The sequence below is a fragment of the Aptenodytes patagonicus genome, chromosome 2, assembly GCF_965638725.1.
Source record: "Aptenodytes patagonicus chromosome 2, bAptPat1.pri.cur, whole genome shotgun sequence".
NCBI lineage: Eukaryota > Metazoa > Chordata > Aves > Sphenisciformes > Spheniscidae > Aptenodytes > Aptenodytes patagonicus.
The window spans coordinates 3,988,024-4,010,628 of NC_134950.1; the positions used below are offsets into that span (position 1 = coordinate 3,988,024).

Sequence of the window (22,605 nt, forward strand, 5' to 3'; positions counted from 1 at the left end):
CCATAAGTATCATCGAGTCCAACTCCCTACTCCTTGCAGGACTGCCTAAAACTAAACCATGTGACTAAGAGCGTCGCCCGATGCTCCCTGAACTCTGACAGGCTTGGTGCCGTGACCACTTCCCTGGGGAGCCTGTTCCAGTGACTGACCACCCTCTCGGTGAAGAACTTTTTCCTAATGTCCAGTCTGAACTTCCCCTGACGCAGCTTCATTCCATCTCCTCGTGTCCTATCACTGGTCACCAGAGAGAGGAGATCAGCACCTCCCCCTCCGCTGCCCCCCTTGAGGAAGCTGTAGACTGCGATGAGGTCACCCCTCAGCCTTCTCTTCTCCAAGCTGAACAGACCAAGTGACCTCAGCCGCTCCTCCTAAGTCTTGCCCTCGAGACCTTTCACCATCTTGGTCGCCCTCCTCTGGACACACTCTAGTAGTTTGATGTCCTTCTTATATTGAGGTGCCAAAAACTGCACACAGTACTCAAGGTGGGGCTGCACCAGTGACGTGTAGCATGGGACAATCACCTCCCTTGACCGGCTAGCTACGCTGTGCTTGATGCACCCCAGGACACGGTTGGCCCTTTTGGCTGCCAGGGCGCACTGTTGACTCATATTCAACTCACCATTAACCCAGACCCCCAGATCTCTTTCCACGGGGCTGCTCGCTGTAGTCCTCCCATGTCACCTGTCCTTGCTTTCAATGTCCATACACCTCCCTTTTCCACCTAAGTTCTAGAAGAAGATCCTTGCTCAGTCAAGCCGGCCTTCTGCCCCGCTTGCTTGACTTCCGACACTTTGGAATTGCCTGCTCTTTAAGATGGCTCTTAAAAAGTGACCAGCATTCACGGACCCCAGTACCTTCAAAAGCAGATTCCCAGGAGACCTTACTAACTAGCTCCTTCAGCAGCCTGAAGGCTGCTCTCCCCATATCCAGGGTTGAAGTTTTGCTGGCAGGTTTTTCTCCTGTCGCCAGCGATTTGAAACTCATCTACTTTGTGGTCACTGTGACCGAGACAGCCACCAAACACCACTTCGCCCACGAGTCCCTCTCTGTTTACAAACAACAAATCTAGGAGGGCACTTTTCCCAGTCGACTCCCTTAGTACCTGCACCAAGAAGTTATCTTCAATGTGCTTCAGAAATTTCCTGGACCTGCGTCTGCTGTGTGATATTCCCAGTTGACGTCTGGGAAGTTAAAATCACCCATAAGGACAAGGGCAGTTGATCTAGAGATATCCCTTAATTCCTTGTAGAATAATTCATCGGTGTCGTCATCCTGGCTGGCTGGGAGGTCTCACACCTGGCTGAGTAGACTCCCACGACACCATCCCCTTTATTTGTTTTCCCTTCATCCTTACCCAGAGGCTCTCAACCATGTCGTCGCCAACTGCAAGCACCACACAATCCAACCCCTCCCTTACATACAGCGCCACCCCCCTGCCTCGCCTGCCATGCCTATCCCTCCTGAAGAGCCTAGAACCGTCCATCACAGCACGCCAGTCCCAGGACTCATCCCACCTGGTTTCGCTTATGCCAATGATGTCATAGCTCTGGGACCGGGCCAAAGCTTCTAGCTCCTCTTGTTTATTCCTCATGCTGCATGCATTAGTACAGGGATATTTCAAATGTACTCCAGTGTACTCAGCACATCGTGGAGCAGACTGAAGGACCTCGCTAGCACACCATCCCTCAAACCCCCAGGCTTATCTCTAGCGAGCCTGGTTTTATCCCTTTCCCCCTTCAAATCTAGTTTAAAGCTCTTTCCATGAGCCCTGCTAACTCCTGTGCAAAGATCCTTTTCCCCCTTTGAGACAGGGATACCCCGTCTGTCGCCAGCAGGCCTGGTGTCGTGTAGACCAACCCATGATCAAAAACCCCAAAATTCTGCTGGTGACACCAGTCACGGAGCCAGGTATTGATCTGCTGGGTCTTCCTGTTTCTTCCCTCATCATTCCCTGCAACTGGAAGGATAGAGGGGAACACTAGTTGTGCTCCTGATCCCTTAACCGGTCATCCCAAGGCCCTGAAGTCTCTCTTAATCACCCTTGGACTTCTTGTTGCAACTTCATCACTGCCTACCTGAAAAATCAATAATGGATAATAACCCGAGGGCTGTACCAGGATAGGAAGCTTTCTCTTCCCATCTTTAACCCAGGTCCCAGGGAGGCAGCAGACTTCCCTAAGAAGTGGGTCCGGTCGGCATATTGGGCCTTCTGTTCCCTGCAGAAGAGTCTCCTATGACAGTGACCCGTCGTCTTTTCTTTATGGAAGTGGTGTTGATGCAGGGCATGGGCCGACTTAACCTTGGCGACACCTCCAAGCTAGATGAACCATCATCCTCATTATTGTTCAGTTCCACTTGCAGAGCCTCGTACCTATTATGCAAGGGCATCTGTGAAGGTGGAGGAGTCACAGAGGAGACGCGCCTGCTGCGCCAGGCAGGAACTTGTCGCCATTGCCCCCTATCCCTTAAGTCACCACGTTCTGCCAGGTGGGGAGAGGATAGGGAGTCCTCCATGTCATGCATCCTGTCTGCCTGACAGGTCTGTCCCAGGGATGATAGGGTGCGGTTCCAGGAGTCTATCTCTCTCTCGCTCTCCCTGATCCTCCTCAACCTACTCACCTCCTCCCGGAGCTCTGTCACTAAGCAGAGGAGTTCCTCTCCCTGGGCGCACCTCCCACAGGTGTGCTCACTGCTGCCGTCTGGTACTGGTGTAAGAGCAGGGCACACCCTGCAGCCTGACACCTGGGTGGCAGCGTGTTCCCACTGGAGCTCTGTCTGGGCAGCTGCGTCAGTCATGGTGGGTGCAGAGCTTAGAGAGGCCGTGGCTTTCTGCCGGGTGGATACCATTGCTCCCTGGTCGAGCCGGCAGTTACAGTGCCCTTCCTGCACGCCTTTCCAGCACACCCTGTCGCATGAACTGCCACATGACACCCTGTTTGCCCACCCTGGTTGCTAGCGCTCCCCAGGGATTTCTTTTATACCTGTGGGGGCTTGGCTGCTGTTGCTCCTGGCACCAGGTCTCCTCAGCCGCTGTGGCGCGAGCTGCGGGCTCCTGGTGGGTTTCTTGATTCCCCTGAGGTTTCCCCAGTTCAGGAAATCCCCCTGTGCACTGCGCTAGAGCGCTCCGCTGACGATTGTGCCAGCACCGGAGCTGCTCACCTCAGCGACTGAGGTTGGCATGAAGGTTGTATGAATATAATTACCAAGGAAAGTCACTTCAATCTATTATTAAATACTTCCAGATGAATAAGCAAATTGACCTTGACTAAGAGCTTTGCAACAAAACCAAAAAGTAAACCAGCTTAGAAATCTGTTCCCATTATGGAAACCATTCAGTAGTGCAGAAATACCTTAGTCTTCTAATAGTTGCACGGCCATTTCTTCACCACCGTGACTTCTACAGTTTGATCTCTGAATACAGACTAAAAATGATTGTGAATATACCACCACATTTTATTAATAATGAAGGATAAACTGTAATGTAGATGCCAAGGCTGTTGAGCGATACAAAATAAATGAAAATTCTTTTCTTACTGCATAAGATACCTGTAGTTAGGAGCTTAGCTAGTGATGGTGAATAGGGGTGTATTTTTAACTGTTGGGAAATGTGCTGAGAACTGGCTACTCTCAGCGTTTGAGATTGTGCTGATGAAAGTTGAGAGCACTGTAATAACTAGTCTAAATGTATATTTTATTTTATAGGCTGGTAACCAGCACATATATCAGCCTGTGGGTAAACCAGGTAAGCAGTAAATTCATATACTGTCATCTTGAATCCTTGATTACAAGTCTTCTAGCAGCAGTAGTGAACAAAGGGTTTTGCCCATACAAGGGGTGGATTCAATGCCAGATAACTACACGTAGGTGTTTCGGTGCACTATGTGTTTAAATTCCCCGTGCAGTCCCCAGAGAAGTAGTCAGCAAAGCCAAGAAAGTGTTTCATCAACAGGCAGGAAGTGTCTATAGAGGAAGCTGAGTCACGGTGTAGGACTTCACCGTATGTGGAGTTCAGACATGTAAAACAGAAGTAGACACCTAAATTTAGGTTTCTCAAAGTGAATCACACCCAGGATTTCTGCCATGAAGTAGTCCAGTTTTCCCAGACACACGCAGCATGTGTGGCACTCGGCTGTGGTACGAAGGGGTGAGTGCCTCTCAGGTCTGTCTGGGGTAGTTGTACTGAGATGAGTAGCAGTTGCCCCACAAAGGGATTTTCGAAGTATCTTACTGAAACAGCCACGTTCTCATAATAGCAGGAAAACTTGATGATTTCCACAACCTTTTCTGTCTGCAGTTCTTCTGTAGAAATACAGATTAAAGTGTAGCTCCTACAAACAGTAGATTTACTGTAAGACATGTTAAGATGTACATCTCCTCTGCTGGTACAGTAAAGCACGTGTAGCCTTTGTAGTGTTGACAGACCAAAATTATGCAGGTACATCTGATGTGTTGGTCCTCTAAAATGCAAATTGTTTTGTTAACCAGATCATGCAGCTCCACCAAAGAAACCTCCCCGCCCTGGAGCCCCCAGCCATTTGGGCAGCCTTGCAAGCCTGAACAGCCCTGTGGACAGCTACAACGAAGGCGTGAAGGTACATTGCTCAGTGTCACATGAAATACGCTTCAGAAAATGAAACGTTACCGCTCTGAGGTAGTTTGCTGTTCCTGCAGTAGAGACAGTGGAAAGCAAAAGCGACTAAACATCCCAAGCAAATGTTGTCATGGGGCAAACATGCACTGGCAGCTCTCCAGGGAAGTGGGGCGTTAACTGGTAGGCTCATATCCTCCATTACTGTGATTCAGCATGTTCCTCACCTAGAACCTTTCCCAGGTGAGCTTATTTCTAGTTTGAAGACCATATGAGATCTCCCGTATGGACTCAGCCTCCCTGCTCAGCAGCTTTGTTAGGCAGGAAGGAGCACACCCAGGGTTCCCAGTTAGTCAGGTAGTACCAAAGTCTCCTGTCCTCGGTCACAGAGAAGTGAGTCATGTCTGAACTGTGGTGCTCCAAAAAGCTCTTGCTGCAGCACCAAGACTCCTAAAACCCTGCTAGCTCTGAGGAACAAGGGGAGAGGGGAAATGGGCTGTCTGACCTGTGATCGAGATACTTTCTAATGTGTTGTTTCATCTCCAGTAAATAGGCAATAAAGCCAAAAATGAAACTTTACGGTTTTCTAGCAGAGAGAAGCTGCAGGGTGCTGTGAAACAGTGTCCTCTCCCCTGATGTAGTTGGTGTCAATGGAACTGCTCTGTAGTATGTCAGTTTTAAAATCATGCCTCTAGGTGTTGTTCCCTTCCTTTGGGACTCCTTTACCTTTCTAATCTTCAGGAAACAGAAACCTGAGTGACCTCAGGGCTTCCCAAGGGGAACCAGTGGAGCTTTTTCTGATGCTAGCGGTTTCCAGCAGCTAGATAGAAGAGCGGTTGGGAATTCTCCATCAGTAATACTTGAACAGAAATGCAGCTGATCTATACACATCACCGTTTTATTATTTCACAACCTTTGCAGCTAGACAAATACCCCTCCACAAAGGTTGTTGGTCAGACGGCAGTATTACTGACCAGAGCGTTAAAGCAGGATCACTCCTGCTGCTGCTCCCATTCTGTCAGTTGATGCCATCGGTAGCACCCAGGGAGGTGACGTATTTGTGCTCCATCTATTTCCCAAGAGGAGAAGGATGGGGTCTGCATTAGAGCACAGGCTTCTGCAAATACACTGGGGCAATCCCTACTGTAATACAACAGCTAGTGCTAATAGTACAGCTCCTCACGGAGGGAGAACGTCCTGCTACTCTAAGCCCTGCCAAGCCTGTAGTAAAGAATGGGAATCCATGTTGTGGTAGACACAGCTATTGTGATAAGCGACATTTCTTTTAGGTGGTTTAAGAAAATACAGAAAAAATCGAGTTCACCTGACCCTGAAATTCAAAATTTGCCATGAAAGCAGTATGTTAAGCACAAATGGATCTCAGCCACTGCCTGCCTGTCTCACTCTTGGTCTCTTGTTCTGAGATTATTGGAATGTTTAAGAATCAGCGTAAATAGACAGCAGTGGTGGATTTGAGCGGGATTATTTATTATAAACTGATGCCAGTGCTTTTGGAGCTGCCAAGCCTCAGAAAATGTCAAAAAGCAGTAACAGATGTGTTAGTAAACTTGGCTTCTCTAAAATTTCATTTCTAAATGCTGATACTGGAACGTGAAAAATGTTTTCTGAAATACATCCTTTTGACAGCAAACCAACCTGAGCAAAGTCATCAGTAATAACAAGTGAACAAGATTCGTGTACTAAATAGCTTCTTCAGTAGAAAAGAAGGGCTGATTTTGTTTTTTCTGTCAAGAGTTTCTTGAAATTGGATTGGTTTATGCTTCTTCAAGAAAACATCCCATCATTTTTTAAGAGCGTATAGCTTTGTTAATGTCTGCAGTCCTAAACTGAAGATGCTTCTGGGGTTCATTTCAGACTCCCTTTTCTGTACACCCATTTTAGACTCCCATTTCAGTCTCCCTTTTCTGCAGAATGCAAATTGAAATAAGAGGATTTGAACTGCTTGCCCTCAGGAGCCTTTAGGGCATGCACCAGGAAATACATGGGTTTGTGTTACTTGCTGAGGCAAAGTCAGCCAGTCCACACAAAGAAATTCCTGACGTCATAGTCTGCAGAGCAATGGTGTTGATGTTGGGTATAAACAAAAAAACCCTGAGTGTTAAGAAACGCAGATGTCCGTACTTTTGAAATGTTAGGGCCTGGCTGTAGGAATTAAGTGGGTTGGGTATAATCCATCTAAAATGGGTTCTTGGTAGTTCTTAATGACGACTGCAATTAGTCATCGCAAACAGGAGCTGCACGGTTAGATAACTGTGTATTTCCTATCATGACTTTGCTAAAGGAAAAAAAAAGTTTCCGAAAGACAAATACAACATTTGCTTAAATCTATTGATTGTTTGTGTAAAGGGACCAGGGTTGCACAGGACACGTTGTTTCCCACCGTTGCAGAGGCCCTCTACTCCATTCACCACTTTGCTGCTCGCCAGACTGGCTTGCTCCTGTCAAGCTTTGCATGATCTCTTCCCCATGTGTTTAGTAAAAAGTAAGCATGGGTGCATGGCAAATACTTCCACTTCCTACGCGGGTGCACAGCAGGTCGTCAGCACACGGTGCTTCCATAACAGATGGACCAAGAGCTAACATGAGTGACTGCCGATACTGTTGAGGATGCATTTTTGTTGCAGGCTTTTTAACTGGTCTCTTATTGCTACACATGTTTTGGTTTTGGTTTGGTTTTTTTCCTGCTGAGTTTTATTAATATTGTTTTTCTTTTTTCCCTTCTTTTGGTAAATTTCTTTAACCTTCCCCCACATTCTGCTCAACCATAGCCATGGAGGGTAAGCAGTGCGTGAGCGTGTGTGTACGTGCCCTATTCCAAAATGTCTTTGCATGCGACTTTGCCAGATGACTGTTTAACTTCTCAGTTGCTGAAACCAATTAGAATCACAGCTTTTCACTGGTGATTGAGGCAATGACAATGTTCTTTTTCCTAAGGTATTTTCTGATCAATACACTAGATTGAATCTCTGTAATAGTTGTCAGTACCCACTTGGTGAAACGCAAAAAAATGGAATCACCATGCGCTAAATCCTGCACTCCTTCCTTAGGCAAAGTTTCATCCAAGTATTTTATAGTTTCATCGGGGTAGTATCTCAGGTGCTTCCAGTGAAACATCTCTGTAGCTAGGACCAGTTGTAAGAACCAGTAGTAACCCAGTGTGGTGGGCTGAAACGCCATGAGCCATCTCAGATCACCAGGGTGGACAGCCGCTGCGCAACCAGTAGGAAATAAGCAATTTTTTAACCTTCTGCTCCCACTGAGTGGTTGCTTGCGCATCCCGTAGCAGTGAAGAGCTGCGGGGAACTGGGATGCTTGTAGTTTTACAGTTCAGGAGCAGAGATACTGGGGATCTTACAGAGGAAGTTTTCAAAGGTTGTTTCTTTTCTGACCCAGGATTATTTCGGTCTGTCTTGGGATTTAACTCTGGACAGATCTGACTCAGTGGAAGTTTTGCTTGAGTAAGGACTACAGGATTTTTATCCTATTGTTTTTTTTCTGATCTATTGGAAACAAACTGTATGAAAACATTTGGTGTTTCCCACCTGTACTGGTGACACCATTTTTGTTCATCTGCTGTGAATTTTCACTAACAAAACAATAATATTCTCTCTTTACCGTATCAGTATGTTAACTGTGTATTCTGACATTGTTTTGGAGCACAAAACAACTTTCTGGAACGAGGGACCTGAAACCTGTTGCCTTAGCAGTGGAACTTGTCCATCAGTAGTGAACCACTTAGACATGTCAAGTACTCTGTACTCCTCGTTCCTCAAATTATTTTCTTCTCTGTTGTGGGAAGTACTGGAAGCTCTTCAGGGAAATCCTGGTAAAAATTCCCCAGTGTCATTTCACAGATCAGGTTCAGTCAGAAGAACTAAAGGAAACTTCCTTCAGATCCAGGAGCGAGCATGCTCAGTCAGGACAGGGGACCCAGCGGGACCGGGTGGGGGGCTGTTGCAAATATGAGACCTTCCTGGCGGTTGGGAAGTTGCTGAGCCCCATCTGCTGGGCACAGGAGGTTAAACAACCCCTCTCTGCTTCCAGATTCAGCCGCAGGAAATCAGCCCTCCTCCTACGGCCAACCTGGACCGCTCCAATGACAAAGTCTACGAGAATGTAACTGGGCTGGTGAAAGCGGTCATAGAAATGTCCAGTAAAATACAGCCAGCTCCACCAGAGGAGTATGTACCCATGGTGAAGGTATGGAGGCGATTCCTAAAATCAGTGTTTTAGTTATCTCCTGAATGAGGTCTTCAAGTGGTGCAGGAGAAACTTTCTGGAACATTGGAATCAGAAAAGCTTTTTGTGTGTGCAGGGGGGGGTAACTTGTGGTCAGAGTGCTGGAGCATTGGATACTGTTAACAGTATTGTGGGAAACGGTGCTTTTATTCCCCAGCTTGCCTGTGCTTATCCAGGGGCAGCGAGTTGTGCACTATCTTCTCTACATTTCACTTTTTAAAAAGACCTTTTTTTTTTAATTAACCCTTTGGCATTTTGTTTTGATGGTGAAACATGGAATTGCAAGTGGGGTTTTCAAAGTCCCTCAGCCCTGTTCTAACTCCCTTCTTACCCAGATGAGGGATTAAGTGTATCGGTTGCTTCCTGCACTCCGGCTACAAGTCTCTCATCCATTCACTGCAAGTTGTTAAACTTTATTTTCTGAATTTATTTTTTTTTCTTAGGAGGTTGGTTTGGCATTAAGAACCTTACTGGCAACAGTAGATGAGACCCTCCCTGTGCTTCCTGCAAGCACCCACAGAGAGGTACGTAGAGCTCCCCTCACCTGATGCTCAGTCTATTATGTTTCAAGTTAGCCCCAGCCAGGACAGCTATCTGGACATGATTTGGCTCACTAAGCAGTGTGAACTCTTGGGTTATAATTCTTCATGAAATTAATTTTATTAGAATCTGATTGCTGTGTTGACGTAGGCTTGTATTGACTTAAGTGAAGACACTCGAACTGGATGTAATTGAAGAGCATACGATGCGCACATGTGAAGTTGACATAAAAACTGTTAGCAGTGCTTACACGGCACTTCTTAGTGCAAGTTTAATCCTTCATTAAACTACAGCTCGCACGCAAAGTCATTAAACAGGTAATTGAGCATAGCTTGGTGCAGCTGGAAGGTTTTGATGAGATGTCCCGTAATAACCTAGTTCTGGATGAGAAGTGACTGAGATCTTTCAGTGAAGTTCATGAGTAAAACTGTTTTCCTCCAAAACCTTGAATGAGTGCGATAATGAGAAAGCCAGAGAATGGTTCTTTAAGTGCCATCTTGGAGAATCATCCTGACTTTAGCTATGTTAAGTAACCTGTATCCGGCTTCTCGACCCGTTTTATTTTTTACTGCTTTAGAGCTACTTTAATAATAGTAATAAAAAGGGTGATGATAATAGGGACCTGGAAACCTAGAAAAAGGTGTGAATTCTTAGACCTGGGTTAAAATGCATTACCAGTGATTTGGGTCTCGGTGCTGTTTACATGTGGGCGGCTCAGCAGCTGACAAGGCTGCTCTTGATCTCCACACAGCGTAGAGTGGCAGGTGCCAAAATTCCATCAGCTCCACGTGGGGTCCACAGAAACGGCCCCAACCTCAATCAGAAATCTCAGGCAGGGGCTGCTGAGGGTGGCTAGTGCCGTTGCTCTGTAGTATCGCTGTCACGAGCGCAATGCTTCTAACGACTTACAGAGTTGACTGAATCTTCTTGTTCCAGATTGAGATGGCACAGAAGCTGCTGAACTCGGACTTGGCCGAGCTCATTAACAAGATGAAACTGGCACAGCAGTATGTCATGACCAGCCTGCAGCAGGAGTACAAAAAGCAAATGCTGACGGCTGCTCACGCTCTGGCTGTGGATGCCAAAAACTTGCTGGATGTTATTGATCAAGCCAGACTGAAAATGATCAGTCAGTCCAGACCACACTAAGTACTGAGGGAAGAGCTTCATCAGCCTAAGAATTCTGCTTGCGAAAGGATGTTATTTCACCTTCCACCAGCAGTGAGGATTAACCCAGTGTAGTCCTGGCTTTCCAGCGCCTCTTGCTTCAGCAGACCTGACTGACAGCTGTTGGTTCTCTCTCATTACAAAAGCTTAACCAAGTTTTTATCATAAAGCCAAGCTGGTCTGGGATTCAGAAAGTGGCATTATCACACAATGAAGTTTGTACAGAAGTCCTCGGGAAATCACGGCTATGGAGCGCGCTTTGGTTTTATACCATCGCATGGGACACGCTTAGCCTAGAGCTGCCACAGGGTTACAGTCTCAGAGCCAGAACTGTCCGAGCAGCAGATCAGAGAAAGATATTGTGAAGTGAAGAATTCGGGGAAACCTCAGGGCTGAGAATTCTTGCCCACAGTATATGAACTATCCAGACTGGAATTTTTTTATTAGAACACTTACGTCGCAATATGCTAATCACGATTTACAGAGAAAGAATAAAAAGCTATATTTTCAAGACTTCAGTCATTTCAAGACAAAACTAAAGCCCTCTTCATCTTCCTGCCTTTTACTTTTATGTGAATGTGTGAAGCATTTGTTTGGAACTAGCTGTAGAACACAACTGAAAACTCTCATCTTTTCCACCAGAATAACGTGCCAGTTCTTTTGTAGCAATGTTGTTTTCCTTGGAAGCAAAAATGCTGCTTTGTACCAGAGCAATTCAGAGCTGCATTTAGAGGAGTTCTGTAACCATTCATGTCCCCCATTTTTTTATATAATTTATAAAGACAGATTAAAGCCATGTTGAATATTTTAAACCCACTGTAGTTAACTAACCCATCCTTTTGTCTGTCTTGCCTGGGAGGAGTTACGGTAGAGCAGTGTAATTAGATTTTCCTTGGTTTTCCAGTTATGCCATCTGTTCTGTTAAAATAAAAAACACACTCCCTTTTTGCTGTTGAGGGATATAAATTATTCTCAGGAAGAATATAATGAACTGTACAGTTACTTTGACCTATTAAAAAGGTGTTACCGGTGAAATTCTGGGTATATTCTTTTGTGTGTGCATGTACTGCAGAGGAAACCACTGTGAGTTTTCTCTGCTTGGAGTTTTTCCCCCTACCCTAATCCACAAGCTTTTAAGAATTCACTTATGCAGGACTTACGGAGCAACAGTAAGCATCCAAGGAGGAAATCCAAGATTTAAGTAGTCTTCCCCCCCCCGCAACTGTGGGGCACAGGAACAAGTCAGTGTTATCATCTCTGTTAAGTGACTTGTAATTACTTGGTGTCACTCCTTACATTCCTTTAGACTTTTAAAATCAGTTTTCCTAGGGGAAGGTTTCTTTAAGAAGGGGTGGGGGAATGTAGCAGTTGAATGGTTTGCAGGAGCTATTTTGGAAGCTCAGTGGAGAGCTCTCAGCAGCAGGGGGTTGCACAGACTACGTTCCTCCATGGGTGCCAGCATCTTTCAAAAAACAAATGAGCTGCAGAGTTGCAAGAAGATGGGACAGTGCAGAGTGCATCCATTGTTGGTCTAGATGTGGAACAACCCCTCCTACACAACCTCAGAGTCCTTCTTACGCACCAGAACATTTTGCTAATGCATAATTTTCATTTAATATTTTAGAATACACATTAGAAAGACAGCCCTTGCCTTGCTCAGTTGCTCTGGAAAAGTCCTGTTCAGAAGTCATTTTAGAAATACATACTTTTACAATCTTCCACACCCACCCTTCAAAGCAGTTTCCAGAGATGCTCCTTAACTTTTTTCTGGAAAGGCAAAAAAATTTACACACCTTACAAACCTAAGCTTGGTGCCTAGCACTGCAAGACTCAATCTGCTTTTAAATTATACCTACTCGTGAATAAACAGTATCCCAGCTTTAGCCTCCAACAAGGGCCTTCCGCTGGGAATTTCTGCCTTTTTCCCCACTCTTCAGCTCAACAACTGTCCTCCACTGTGAAATGCACACACAATCCCTGCTGTGCCACGGCCTTTAGCTGCCCCTGAACAGGTTAACTCACCTGGTACTGGAAACTGCACTGTTGCTAAAGCGCTAACTGGACACACTGCAGCACAAGCAGCTCCTGCCTGCAGTACCAAGCAAGTCACAGCGCTTCTGCTAACCGTGACCGCATCCTGTACCTGCCAAGCTGTTACCGCAGCCCATGTGCACTGTGATTCCACCTTTGTCCATACACTATGAATACAATTAGGAGCCTTAACTGTTGCTGTGCTACGCCTATGGCGAGTATGAAGAATCAACAAGGAAAGCTGTAAAACCCTAGATTAACACGCGATGACGGCAGTTGTGGTACCTGCAGGTAACCTGGCCACCCTTCATCCGCTCCCCTTCACATGCATCCATATTAGAGACAAGAGTACATTTAAATGTTCTTTATTACAGGCAGGTACAAAACTCATTAGTCAAAAAGACCGAAGCCCATGTCATCATCGGATTCCTCCGATTCTTCTTTCTTTTCCTCTTCTTTCTTCTCCTCAGCTAGAAAAGGAGAAAGGAAATCAGGATTTTTCCACTTTATCAGCTCATAAAAGTCACATGCCACAAGAGACTTCATGTACAATGACTGTAATGTGAAGAAGCAAGACCTGAGCAATCCTAACAAGCTAACAACCCAAGGAGAATAGTACTTCCACTACTAGGGAAGTGGTTTTGTGCCTTGAAAATTAATTCCTATCAAATCTGAAAAACTCTAGAAAGCAGGCACTCTCCCCCCTCTAGCCATCACGAGGAGATCCTGATGATAGACAGGAAGATCAGCCTTAATTCTGAGGTAACTAATCCTGTACACTGACTGGAAGTGCAACTCCAGCCTTTCAAAAGGTGAAGGTCTGTTTTGCTCTAGAACACCCTAGCACATACTACAAAGCACAAACCACGTTAAAACTGCAAGAGAAAGAGCCTGGCTGGCTCTCAGGCTGGTAACAGGTAGGTTTTTAATCAAGCATTTCTTCCAGCTGGAGATCACTACATTGGACACAGAAGCCCACTCACCAGGGGCAGCACCACCCGCAGGCGCAGCACCACCAGCAGGAGCAGCTGCAGCTGGAGCACCACCACCACCAGCTCCTACGTTACAGATGAGGCTGCCGATGTCGATATTGGCTAGAGCCTAAGGAGAACAAGCAGCAGTAAAACCTCGTTAACACAGGGCGCGCGAGGCAGCTTTCCTTCAGTCTGGTACGCCTGCTAAGTCACGCCATGAGTGCAGTGATGAAACCGCAGCATGACGAACCAGCAGCCTGCTTCACTCCCACCGGCGGAGTCCCCGTAATTCAGTGCCTCTTACGTTTGTTAAACGTAGCATTTCGAAGCTAAACGCGTAGGGGTCTACTGCCCAAGTCAGCACCGCCGGGGAGCCGCCGTCGTTTGGTTGTGAGCTGCACGCAGAAGCCCCCACACCGAGAGGGTGAGGTCCCCACACGCCTCCCGCCGCCCCCGCCTTGCCTCACTCCCCCCGAGATGCCCAAGGCACACCCGGCTCCGGCCAGCCCACGGCTCGCCCGCCAGCCCGGCCCGGCGCTCCCTCTCGCCCACCTTCGCGAAGAGGCCCGGCCAGAACGGCTCCACGTTCACTCCGGCCGCCTTGATCAGCGCGTTGATCTTGTCCTCCTGCAACGACAGCGGCGCTCAGCAGCCAGCCCGGCCCCGCCGCCTCCCGCCCCGCCGCCGGCCATGCCGCGGCTCGCCGCCATCTTGTGCCGGCGGGGCCGGGGCCCGCACTCACCGTGACGGTGACCTCGTCGTCGTGCAGGATGAGGGCGGAGTAGATGCAGGCGAGCTCAGAGACGGAGGCCATGGTGGGGGCGCGGTGCCAGTCGCCGGGGTGGGACGGCCTTAGCTTCAGCTGAAGGACACAGCACCTTGGGCCGCCGGGGAGGGAAAGGGGCGCGTGCCTACGAGGGAGCTTTATAACGGCGCCCTGAGCCAATCGCACACCCGGCGAACTGAGACGCAACAGAGTCGTCAGCGCCGCTGCCCAACCCGTGGCCAGCAGGGCAGCCCTGACCAATGCCGTCGGGGAAGTGCTGCGCCAATCGCAGCGTAGCGGGGGATGACGGGAGCGTCGGCAGGGCTCGGATGGGCGTAGCAGCGCCACAGCGGTCGTGGCGCGGCCCGGCCCAGGCCGGGCAGCCTCGTGCGGCCCCCGGGGGGCGCTGAGCCTCCCCGCCTGCCTCCTGCCCGCCTTCTCCGGCCCCGCTGCTGCCTCCCGCCCGCCGGGGCCGCCGCGGGCGCGGAGCCGGGTCCTGCCTGTGTCCCGGCGCTGAGCGGCTCCGCCCGGCCCGTGGGAAAGGTCCGCCCCTTCCCGCGCGGGCAGGCGCACTGCCGGCTTCTCCGCGGCCCTCCGCGCTCCGGAGCGGCGCTGCAGGAGTCCTCCACGTTAAAGATGTTGTCTCCTCGTGGAGGTCCTTTTTTCTCCCCTTCTTGTCAGAAAAAAAATCGTCTCAAGATGTGTCGTTATTATACACTAGAAAGGGAGCAGGGACTGTGAACGACCAAGAAAACACAGTACGGAACGCTCATCGGAGCCGACGCCGTTGACTTAATGATTGACCAAGAGGTTTAACGCATGGAGGGGAGTGGCTGGGACCTGCTTTTACTGTGCGCCGGGCAGCGTCCCCAGACCTTCGATGGAGACGCAAACTAACACCACTTAGGTTGGAAAACAGAATTGCCAGTTTTTGTTAATGTTCTGCGAAAAAAGGTCAATATGTACCGTGTTCTGGATTTAATCAGTGCTGTTATTTAGGGTGTCATCGCTGTCAAATGCACAATGTTCTGTAACGTTCATATGTAAAAAAAATGAAAAAAAAGAGGGGCAGAATGAGCCATTTGTGAAAACTTCACGCTTCCCGACTTCTACAGACCTTTGTAACCTTATGAGCCTTAGCAAATTCCTGCATTTCACTCCGAAAGAATAATTAGATTATGAAAAATAAATGTTCTCTGATTTTTCTGTGTTCTTGACAGATGCGCATTTGATGGGCATCACTCAGGTGTTTCAGCTGAGTCAAATGCAGCTGAATCAGTCAGGACTGCATAGTTTTATTTTAAATGGTGAACTGGCAAGGCGAGCATGTTTTTCATTCCTTCAGAAAGATGGGAGGTTGGTTTGAAAATACTTTGTCAAAAGGAGCATGAGGAAATAGTTATTTTGAGTGAGAGGTGGGTACTTAACTGAATCAAAATATCTTCCCCAGCAAAACCGAGTTTTATTTTCTATTTATGTGCAATCAACCAACTTCCAGACAAGAGTGAAGTTACTTAAACAGCATTTTTTCAGAATGTTGTTGATACGAGCTGCTCCAGAGCCGCCTGGTCTGCAGCGGAGCAGCAGATCTCGGCGCACAGGGGGGTTTCCTGAGGCAAGGAAACACCAGGGCAGCGGAGAGACCTGCAAGGAGTCGGCAACTCCCACAAGAGATGCTGAGGAGGCCTGACAGAGCTTTAAACTAGACTTGAGGGGGGAGGGGGATAATATCAGGCTCGCCTGTGACAGACAAGCCTTGGGACGACATGCCAAGGTTAGAGGGATGGGGTGCTGGCGAGGGCCCTCAGCCTGTTGCTCTGAGACTTGCTGGGTACACTGGAGCACACTTGAAGTCTTACAGAGATGAGCCAGGGGCTCCTGAGGTAATAGGATCCAACAGGGGAACACTAGCGGAATACCTCAAAGGAATTAAGGGGTGTTCCTCTAAGGTGACATGGCCGACAGCCCAGCTGAAGTCCCTCTACACCAATGCATGCAGCATGCGCAACAAATGGGAGGAGTTGGAAGCTACCATGCTGCTAGAAAGCTATGACCTAGTTGCCATTACTGAAACTTGGTGGGACAGGGAGGTGATTCAAGACAGCCAGCACGGCTTCACCAAGGGCAAGTCCTGCCTGACTAACCTAGAGGCCTTCTATGATGGAGTGACTACAGCAGTGGACAAGGGAAGGGCTACAGATGTCGTCTATCTGGACCTCTGTAAGGCCTTTGACACGGTTCCCCACGACATCCTTCTCTCTAAACTGGAGAGGTATGGATTTGATGGGTGGTCTGTCTGGTGGATAAGGAATTGGCTGGACAGTCACATCCAAAGGGTAGTGGTCAACGGCTCCATGTCCAGCTGGAGATTGGTGACAAGTGGTATCCCACAGGGGTCCGTACTGGGACTGGTACTGTTTAATAACTTCATCAGTGACATAGTGGGATCGAGTGCACCCTCAGCAAATTTGCACATGACACCTGTCACGACCCAGACTGGGTACCTCAGGGGGTCGCAGTAGTTTCATGATTCCCTTGGGCTAAATTGAGGTGAAACGACACCAGACGATGGATCAAACGTTTTATTTACGGTAGAAGCAACCTGAACTTGGAAAGCGTAATGGCAGGTGGCGTGGGTTCTATTGAGACATTCATAAGGAAAAAAAAATGAAAGGAAAAGGAAAAAAGAGGGAGAGAGAGATCACCACCCTTGGATCCCGCCATGACGACTGCGGATGTGTCGATCCTCTGGCGGTGGGCGCCCACGTGGCTCCTTGCAGTGGCGCCTTTTATAGTCTAGTTCCCGCCTCTCGGCAGCGCCAGTCATGCCCCTCGGGGAGTTATGTAACTCCTGATCTCCCGCGAAGGCGCCACCGGGGGAGTGGTCGCGAGAGGGTCTTTTGGGTGGTCATGAGCCCCTTCCTCAAATGAACTCTGTATGACCTCGGGCCATAGATGGCGCGTTGTCCTGCCAGGCCTATCAGAACAGGGAACTGCGCACCCTCCGGCACGCCCTCCGCCTCGTGTGCCTCTCACCTGCGGCCCACCGTTGCAGTGCAGACCGCAACCTGGTTTGCCACAATGTTTGAGACATTAACTCTTTCAGTCTCTCACACTACCCCGTTGCTCAAACATTGTTCGTATAATCTTCATCCAGGGTGGTGATTTTCACGTAACGGATAGAGAAGATAAAAGTCGTGAAATCATACACCTTACAATGGCAAGGCCAATCATCAAAAACAAGAATCCACAGCCCAACGTCATAGCAATATTTAAAAGCCATTTTCCCCAACCTGTAAGTCCCAGTGAATTCAGGAGGGAGTTGAACCAAGATCCAGGGCTCCAGCCATTAAACCAGTCTTTCGACTCCATTGCTTGGAAAAGCTCTCCGGTCTGCTCCGACACCTCTCTCATCTTCTTTTGCGCTTCTTCTATGGTGGTAGTTGCATTAGGTATGGTGAGGCAGCATTCTCCATTGGTGAGATTTAACATTCCACATACCCCCTGCCCTTTTAACAAGAACATATCTAAGGCTAATCTGTTTTGCAAAGTCATTTTAGACACCTGTTGAATCTGTACATTCATTTCCCCAAAGGCCTGATTGGTCCAATTGCTTAGGACATGTACCTGCCAGGTCAGATTTTCTGAGACAAATTGGTGTCTTTTAAGGGTCACATATGGGGTAAATATATTTTCTAACATCAGAGAAGTTGTCATGCCCCAGGTATAACAATTGGGTACTCGGATTCCATGCACTGCCCACTCGGGTCATGCCTGGGACCCATCACTTTCCCGGCACCTTCTGTTTTGATGAGGCACTGAGAAATTGAATGCCCTAGGAGGACACCTTGTAGGAACTCCTATTCCACACTGTAATCCGGAATGCAGTCTCACATTAAGATGGGAATATCATTTTCCACTCGAGCATCCCCAAACTGTGCCCCATGGGGACGCGTACCTGGCAGTAGAGCAAGTGTCCACCCTGCTGCTCCCTCCCCCACCGTTCGCATATGTGGGATCATGGGAGAAGGGAATTCCGCAAGTTGCTAAGGATGTATTTGTACTGGTTTTGTTCATTACTCGCTCACATAGATCTCATCTTTGTTGTCGGAAACCGTATGTTGGGTATCCCCAACATCTACACATACCCCGAATGAACATTCTCAGCTCTGGGCTATACCGGGTTTCCAGTGGGTCACCAGCCCCCATAGTACAATTTATCATTTGGGTACAATTAAATAATGGGGACTTGGTCTTATTCTTAATCTTCAAGCCAACTTCACCTAGATCATCTGGATCCCCCTGTTCTTTGCCCAAAACATGTCTCCAAGACCAGGCCCAGTGGTGCCAACTATGATTCCGGGCACTTGTGTTCCCTTTTTGGCCCAGAATATCAATATACCACGATGGGTTCCATGGTATCTTATATTCAAAATAGCCATCGGTGAGGGGAGGCTTTCCCCACACTATTTTCGTACAGGTCTGGTTAAATATCTGAGTTTCATTTCTATATTCATTGCAAGTTTGATTCCACAATTCTTCCCAGGAAAAATTGGTTGGAAGTTGATACCTGGTCCCCAAATGATCAACCACTGTGTTGTTTTCTGTTGTTAGGCGATAGCTGTCTAAGTGAAAGCTACTGTTTAAATCAATCATTGCAAATTTAAATCCCCCTTCTGTCAAGCCAGGGAGGGTAATACATACTCCTTGGTCCGTGTGATTCCAAATACATACAAACCCCTGTATCAACTCCCAAGCCAAATCGGGGGTACCACCCCGTCATCCCAGTATCCCAACAGTGATAAAAAGAAAACAGGTTTTCCCATCCATCTTTCTCAAAATAGTCACCAAATCATTTCCAGTAAAATCAAGCCAGTAACACAAACATCAACAACCCTGCAATTGTGAACGTAGATCCCGCGATGGTTCGTTCACAACCTGCAACATATACATATATAGAGATATGCCAAACACAGTATAACCAAGGAGACAAAATCACGTGGCTGTAAAGGTTTCTGTGACGATCTGCAAATACATAGAACAAGAACAAAGCAGGTTCAAAAGGACAGCACAATCCATCTAGTATTAATTCGATGATCCCTTCCGTGGGTGTCGGTGGCTACCCAGGCATAGAGGTTAAGTGGAGTTTTCAGAGTTAAGTGTACTTCTACCGTTGGTAAGTCTACCAAAACAGGTTGTCCTGGGTAGTGCAGTGGCTCTACCGAGTCCTTTGTTTCCCTCTTCCCTGGGAGCAGGGAGGGGAGTTTGGGTAAAAATGTGGTGAGCCTGGGACATCTATTTACCCCCCCAGCGACTGTTCACTTTCGCTACGGCGTCGGGGAGTCGTGCAGGCCACCCGGAATTGTGGGGGCTAAGTACACGTTTCAGCAATCCGTTTGTCCTTTCCACTGTCCCATTAGCTTGAGGATAGTAGGGGGTGTGAAATATCCATTGTATCCCCTCGCCTTTTGCCCATTCCTGAACCACCCCGCCAGTAAAGTGGCTACTGTTACCTGATTGGATCGACTGGGGTTTAGGTAGATAACTAAACCATAGCTTCAACCCCTTCACTGCGTTATCCCCAGTTGCTCTCGCAATGGCCTCAGCCTGGGTAAGTCCCGATACCACTTCCACCCCGACAAGAACATACTGCTTCCCCTCTGACTTTTTAAAAGGCCCTATGTAATCAACTTGCCAAGTCTCCCAGAAGCCCTTCCCATCCTGTAAGTGGAGAGGGGGTTCTTGCAAGGGGTGCCTCTCTAATCTGGTACTGCACTGATTACAAGCAGAAATGATCATGTTACACAGTTCCTGAGTAACAGGCCAACCTCTGCCACCGGCTTCTTTGAAAAGGTCTTTAACCCCCGAATGACCACGTTTCACATGTAACCACTCTAACACATATTCCCACTTTTCTTCTTCAGCTTCTGCAGCCGTTGTAGCTAAACGAGTTAGTGAATCTACCTGGTTATTCCAAACGTGGGCTGGGTGATTCCCCCTTTGGTGTGCAGCTACCCATCCCACCAAGAAAGTCCTCTGTTTAGCGGCATTTAAGATTTCCTCCCTTAAGATTTTTCCCTTTGCCACATGGGTACCCGGTTAAATTCCCACCGATTTTGTTCCCAGAAAGGGAGCCACTCAGTACAGCCTTTAAATACAGCTTATGAATCCGTATAAATAAATGGTGGTTCTTTGCTCTCAGCCTCTCTTTTTATCACACGCCAAACTGCTATCAACTCCCCTACCTGAGCACTTCCCTCCCCCTCCGTTACAGTTCACTCCCCCGAATCAACATGTAAGGCTACTGCCCGGTATTTCCATACCTTTCCTTCTCTTTTTGAAGATGCATCAGTAAACCACACATTCTTCAAGTGAGGTTCGAACAGGGGAGCTGGTTTTATGAGGGAGTGGGGTTCTCCTGGTCAGATTGGTTATCGGGTGACTCTTGCATCTGAAGTACCTTAGGTGCTCCTTTTTCTATCTTATGTGCATGACAATAGTGATCCAGTTGTGCATACCACTGTCTGACTGTTTCCCGCTGTGCAACCCCTGTGGGGGGGTGGGGTCCCAGCCAATACTGGTTTCAGGACCTTAAAGGGCCCTCTCAAAATAATTGATTGTTGCCTTATGATTTTCTCAGCTTCCTGCAGGGCTAGATTAACTATAAAAAGGCCCTTTTCCCAAACTGAATATCGTTTTTCTGCATCTTTGAAACTGTGTGAATAAAACCCAATGGGACGAGTCGGACCCTCAGGTCCACGTTGCCACATGTGTATTGATAGCCCGTGAATGGCAAAACCCCATTCGATATGGAGGGGATCAGTCGGATGTATCGGCCCTAAGGCCTGATATACCCCAGCCTCAAAAATCAGTAGCTTTAAGGCTTCCTCATGGTTGGGGGTCCAATCCCAAGAGGCCCTTTTACGTGTCAGATCATATGGGGGTTGGGCTATGACGGAAAAATCTGGAATGTGTTTCCTCCAAAATACCAACAGGCCTAAGGCATGTTGGAGTTCCCTTTTGTTTCTGGGCATTCCCACTTGTTCAAGGGTAGTCAAGGTTTCAGGGGGAATACACACTGTCCCACCCCTCCACCAGATACCTCAGAACTTTACCTCCGAGGATGGGAGCTGTACCTTCTCTGTCGGGATCTGGAGTTCTGTACTCTCCAGGTGAGTGATTATTTTCATCTGGGTCTGTCCCACTACGTTGGTATCAGGGCCACCAATCAATATATCATCAATATATTGGTATATCCTAATTCCCTTCTCAGGGGTAACCCGGGCAATCTCCTGTGGCAGTACGTAGTGGGTGATGGTCGGTGAGTGGCAGTATCCCCAAGGAAGACGTGTAAAAGTAAACTGCACCCCTTCCCAGGTAAAAGCAAAACGATCTCTATCTGCTTCCTGCAAGGGAACCACAAAAAACATGTCTTTCACATCAATAGTTGCCAAGATCTGGTGGGCTCTGTCCTGTATAGTTGCAATCAGCTCGGCCATGTTAGGCACCGCAGCTGTTAAGGGACCTGTATTGGCATTCAGGCGCCGATAATCAATTGTTAATCGCCACTTTCCGTTTGGTTTATGGACTGGCCACACAGGGAAGTTATAAGGTGAGTGAGTTGGGATAATTTACCCCCTGTTCCCGCAACTCAGTTATTACAGGGTAATTATGGTATTATTACAGGGTAATAATGCCTTGCCCCTAACGGCAAGGCATAGGGTTTCACATTGACTATCTTTGAAGGAGGAAGTGCAGGCACCGACTGTAACAGTCTCACCAAGGCTGCAGGGAGTCCAAACTTTCATTCCCTTCCCTTTGAGTCTACCCACACTCTCCCCTTTAAGAAGTCCAATCCTAGAATGTTTGCGGGCAATGAGCCTAGTATCATTGTGACTTCAACAGGGGATGGATCTCCTGGCAGCCAGCACCTGACTCGGGCGGTTGGCTGTGACTTAGAATTTCCAAAACCATCTGTGACCCAAATTTGTTTTTTGTCAGCAACTATTCCTTGATGGTTAGCAACATCCGTCCGGAGAGCTGTCACCTGGGCTCCTGTGTCTACCAAAAAGGTGACTGGAGTCTTGAAGGGGCATAGGGGAAAGGTAATGAACAAGTCCCCTTTGTCACTTTCTGTGAGCCTTCTTAAATAGATCCACCGGCCGTCCCCCAGCTCTCTGACTGGGGATGGTGGAGGGGGTTTCCCGACTCGGGGACGCTCAAATCAATCAACTCAGTTCCGGGTTCCTGGGATAGGAGAGGAAGATCCTTGGGGTCTG

At 48.0% G+C, this 22,605-nt stretch overlaps 2 protein-coding genes across 13 annotated transcripts in view; one reads left to right on the top strand and one right to left on the bottom strand.

Moving 5' to 3' along the window:
• The window catches only part of PTK2 (protein tyrosine kinase 2), a 226,338-nt gene extending 214,748 nt beyond the window's left edge, over positions 1-11,590 (top strand). For all 12 annotated transcript variants that reach the window (XM_076329035.1, XM_076329036.1, XM_076329037.1 and 9 more), the window contains 5 exons: positions 3,703-3,742; positions 4,486-4,592; positions 8,654-8,809; positions 9,292-9,372; positions 10,325-11,590. In XM_076329035.1, the coding sequence (XP_076185150.1) occupies positions 3,703-3,742; positions 4,486-4,592; positions 8,654-8,809; positions 9,292-9,372; positions 10,325-10,537 (597 nt within the window). In that variant the 3' untranslated portion in view covers positions 10,538-11,590. The remainder of the gene's footprint in view (positions 1-3,702; positions 3,743-4,485; positions 4,593-8,653; positions 8,810-9,291; positions 9,373-10,324) is intronic.
• A 1,345-nt stretch (positions 11,591-12,935) lies between these two features.
• On the bottom strand, positions 12,936-14,480 carry RPLP1 (ribosomal protein lateral stalk subunit P1). The gene is made up of 4 exons (XM_076329041.1): positions 14,303-14,480; positions 14,113-14,187; positions 13,570-13,687; positions 12,936-13,056 (listed from the first exon to the last, which is right to left on the bottom strand). The coding sequence occupies exons 1-4, from the start codon at positions 14,372-14,374 to the stop codon at positions 12,977-12,979; spliced, it is 345 nt and encodes a 114-aa protein (XP_076185156.1). The 5' UTR covers positions 14,375-14,480; the 3' UTR covers positions 12,936-12,976.
• Between the last annotated feature and the right edge of the window lie 8,125 nt (positions 14,481-22,605).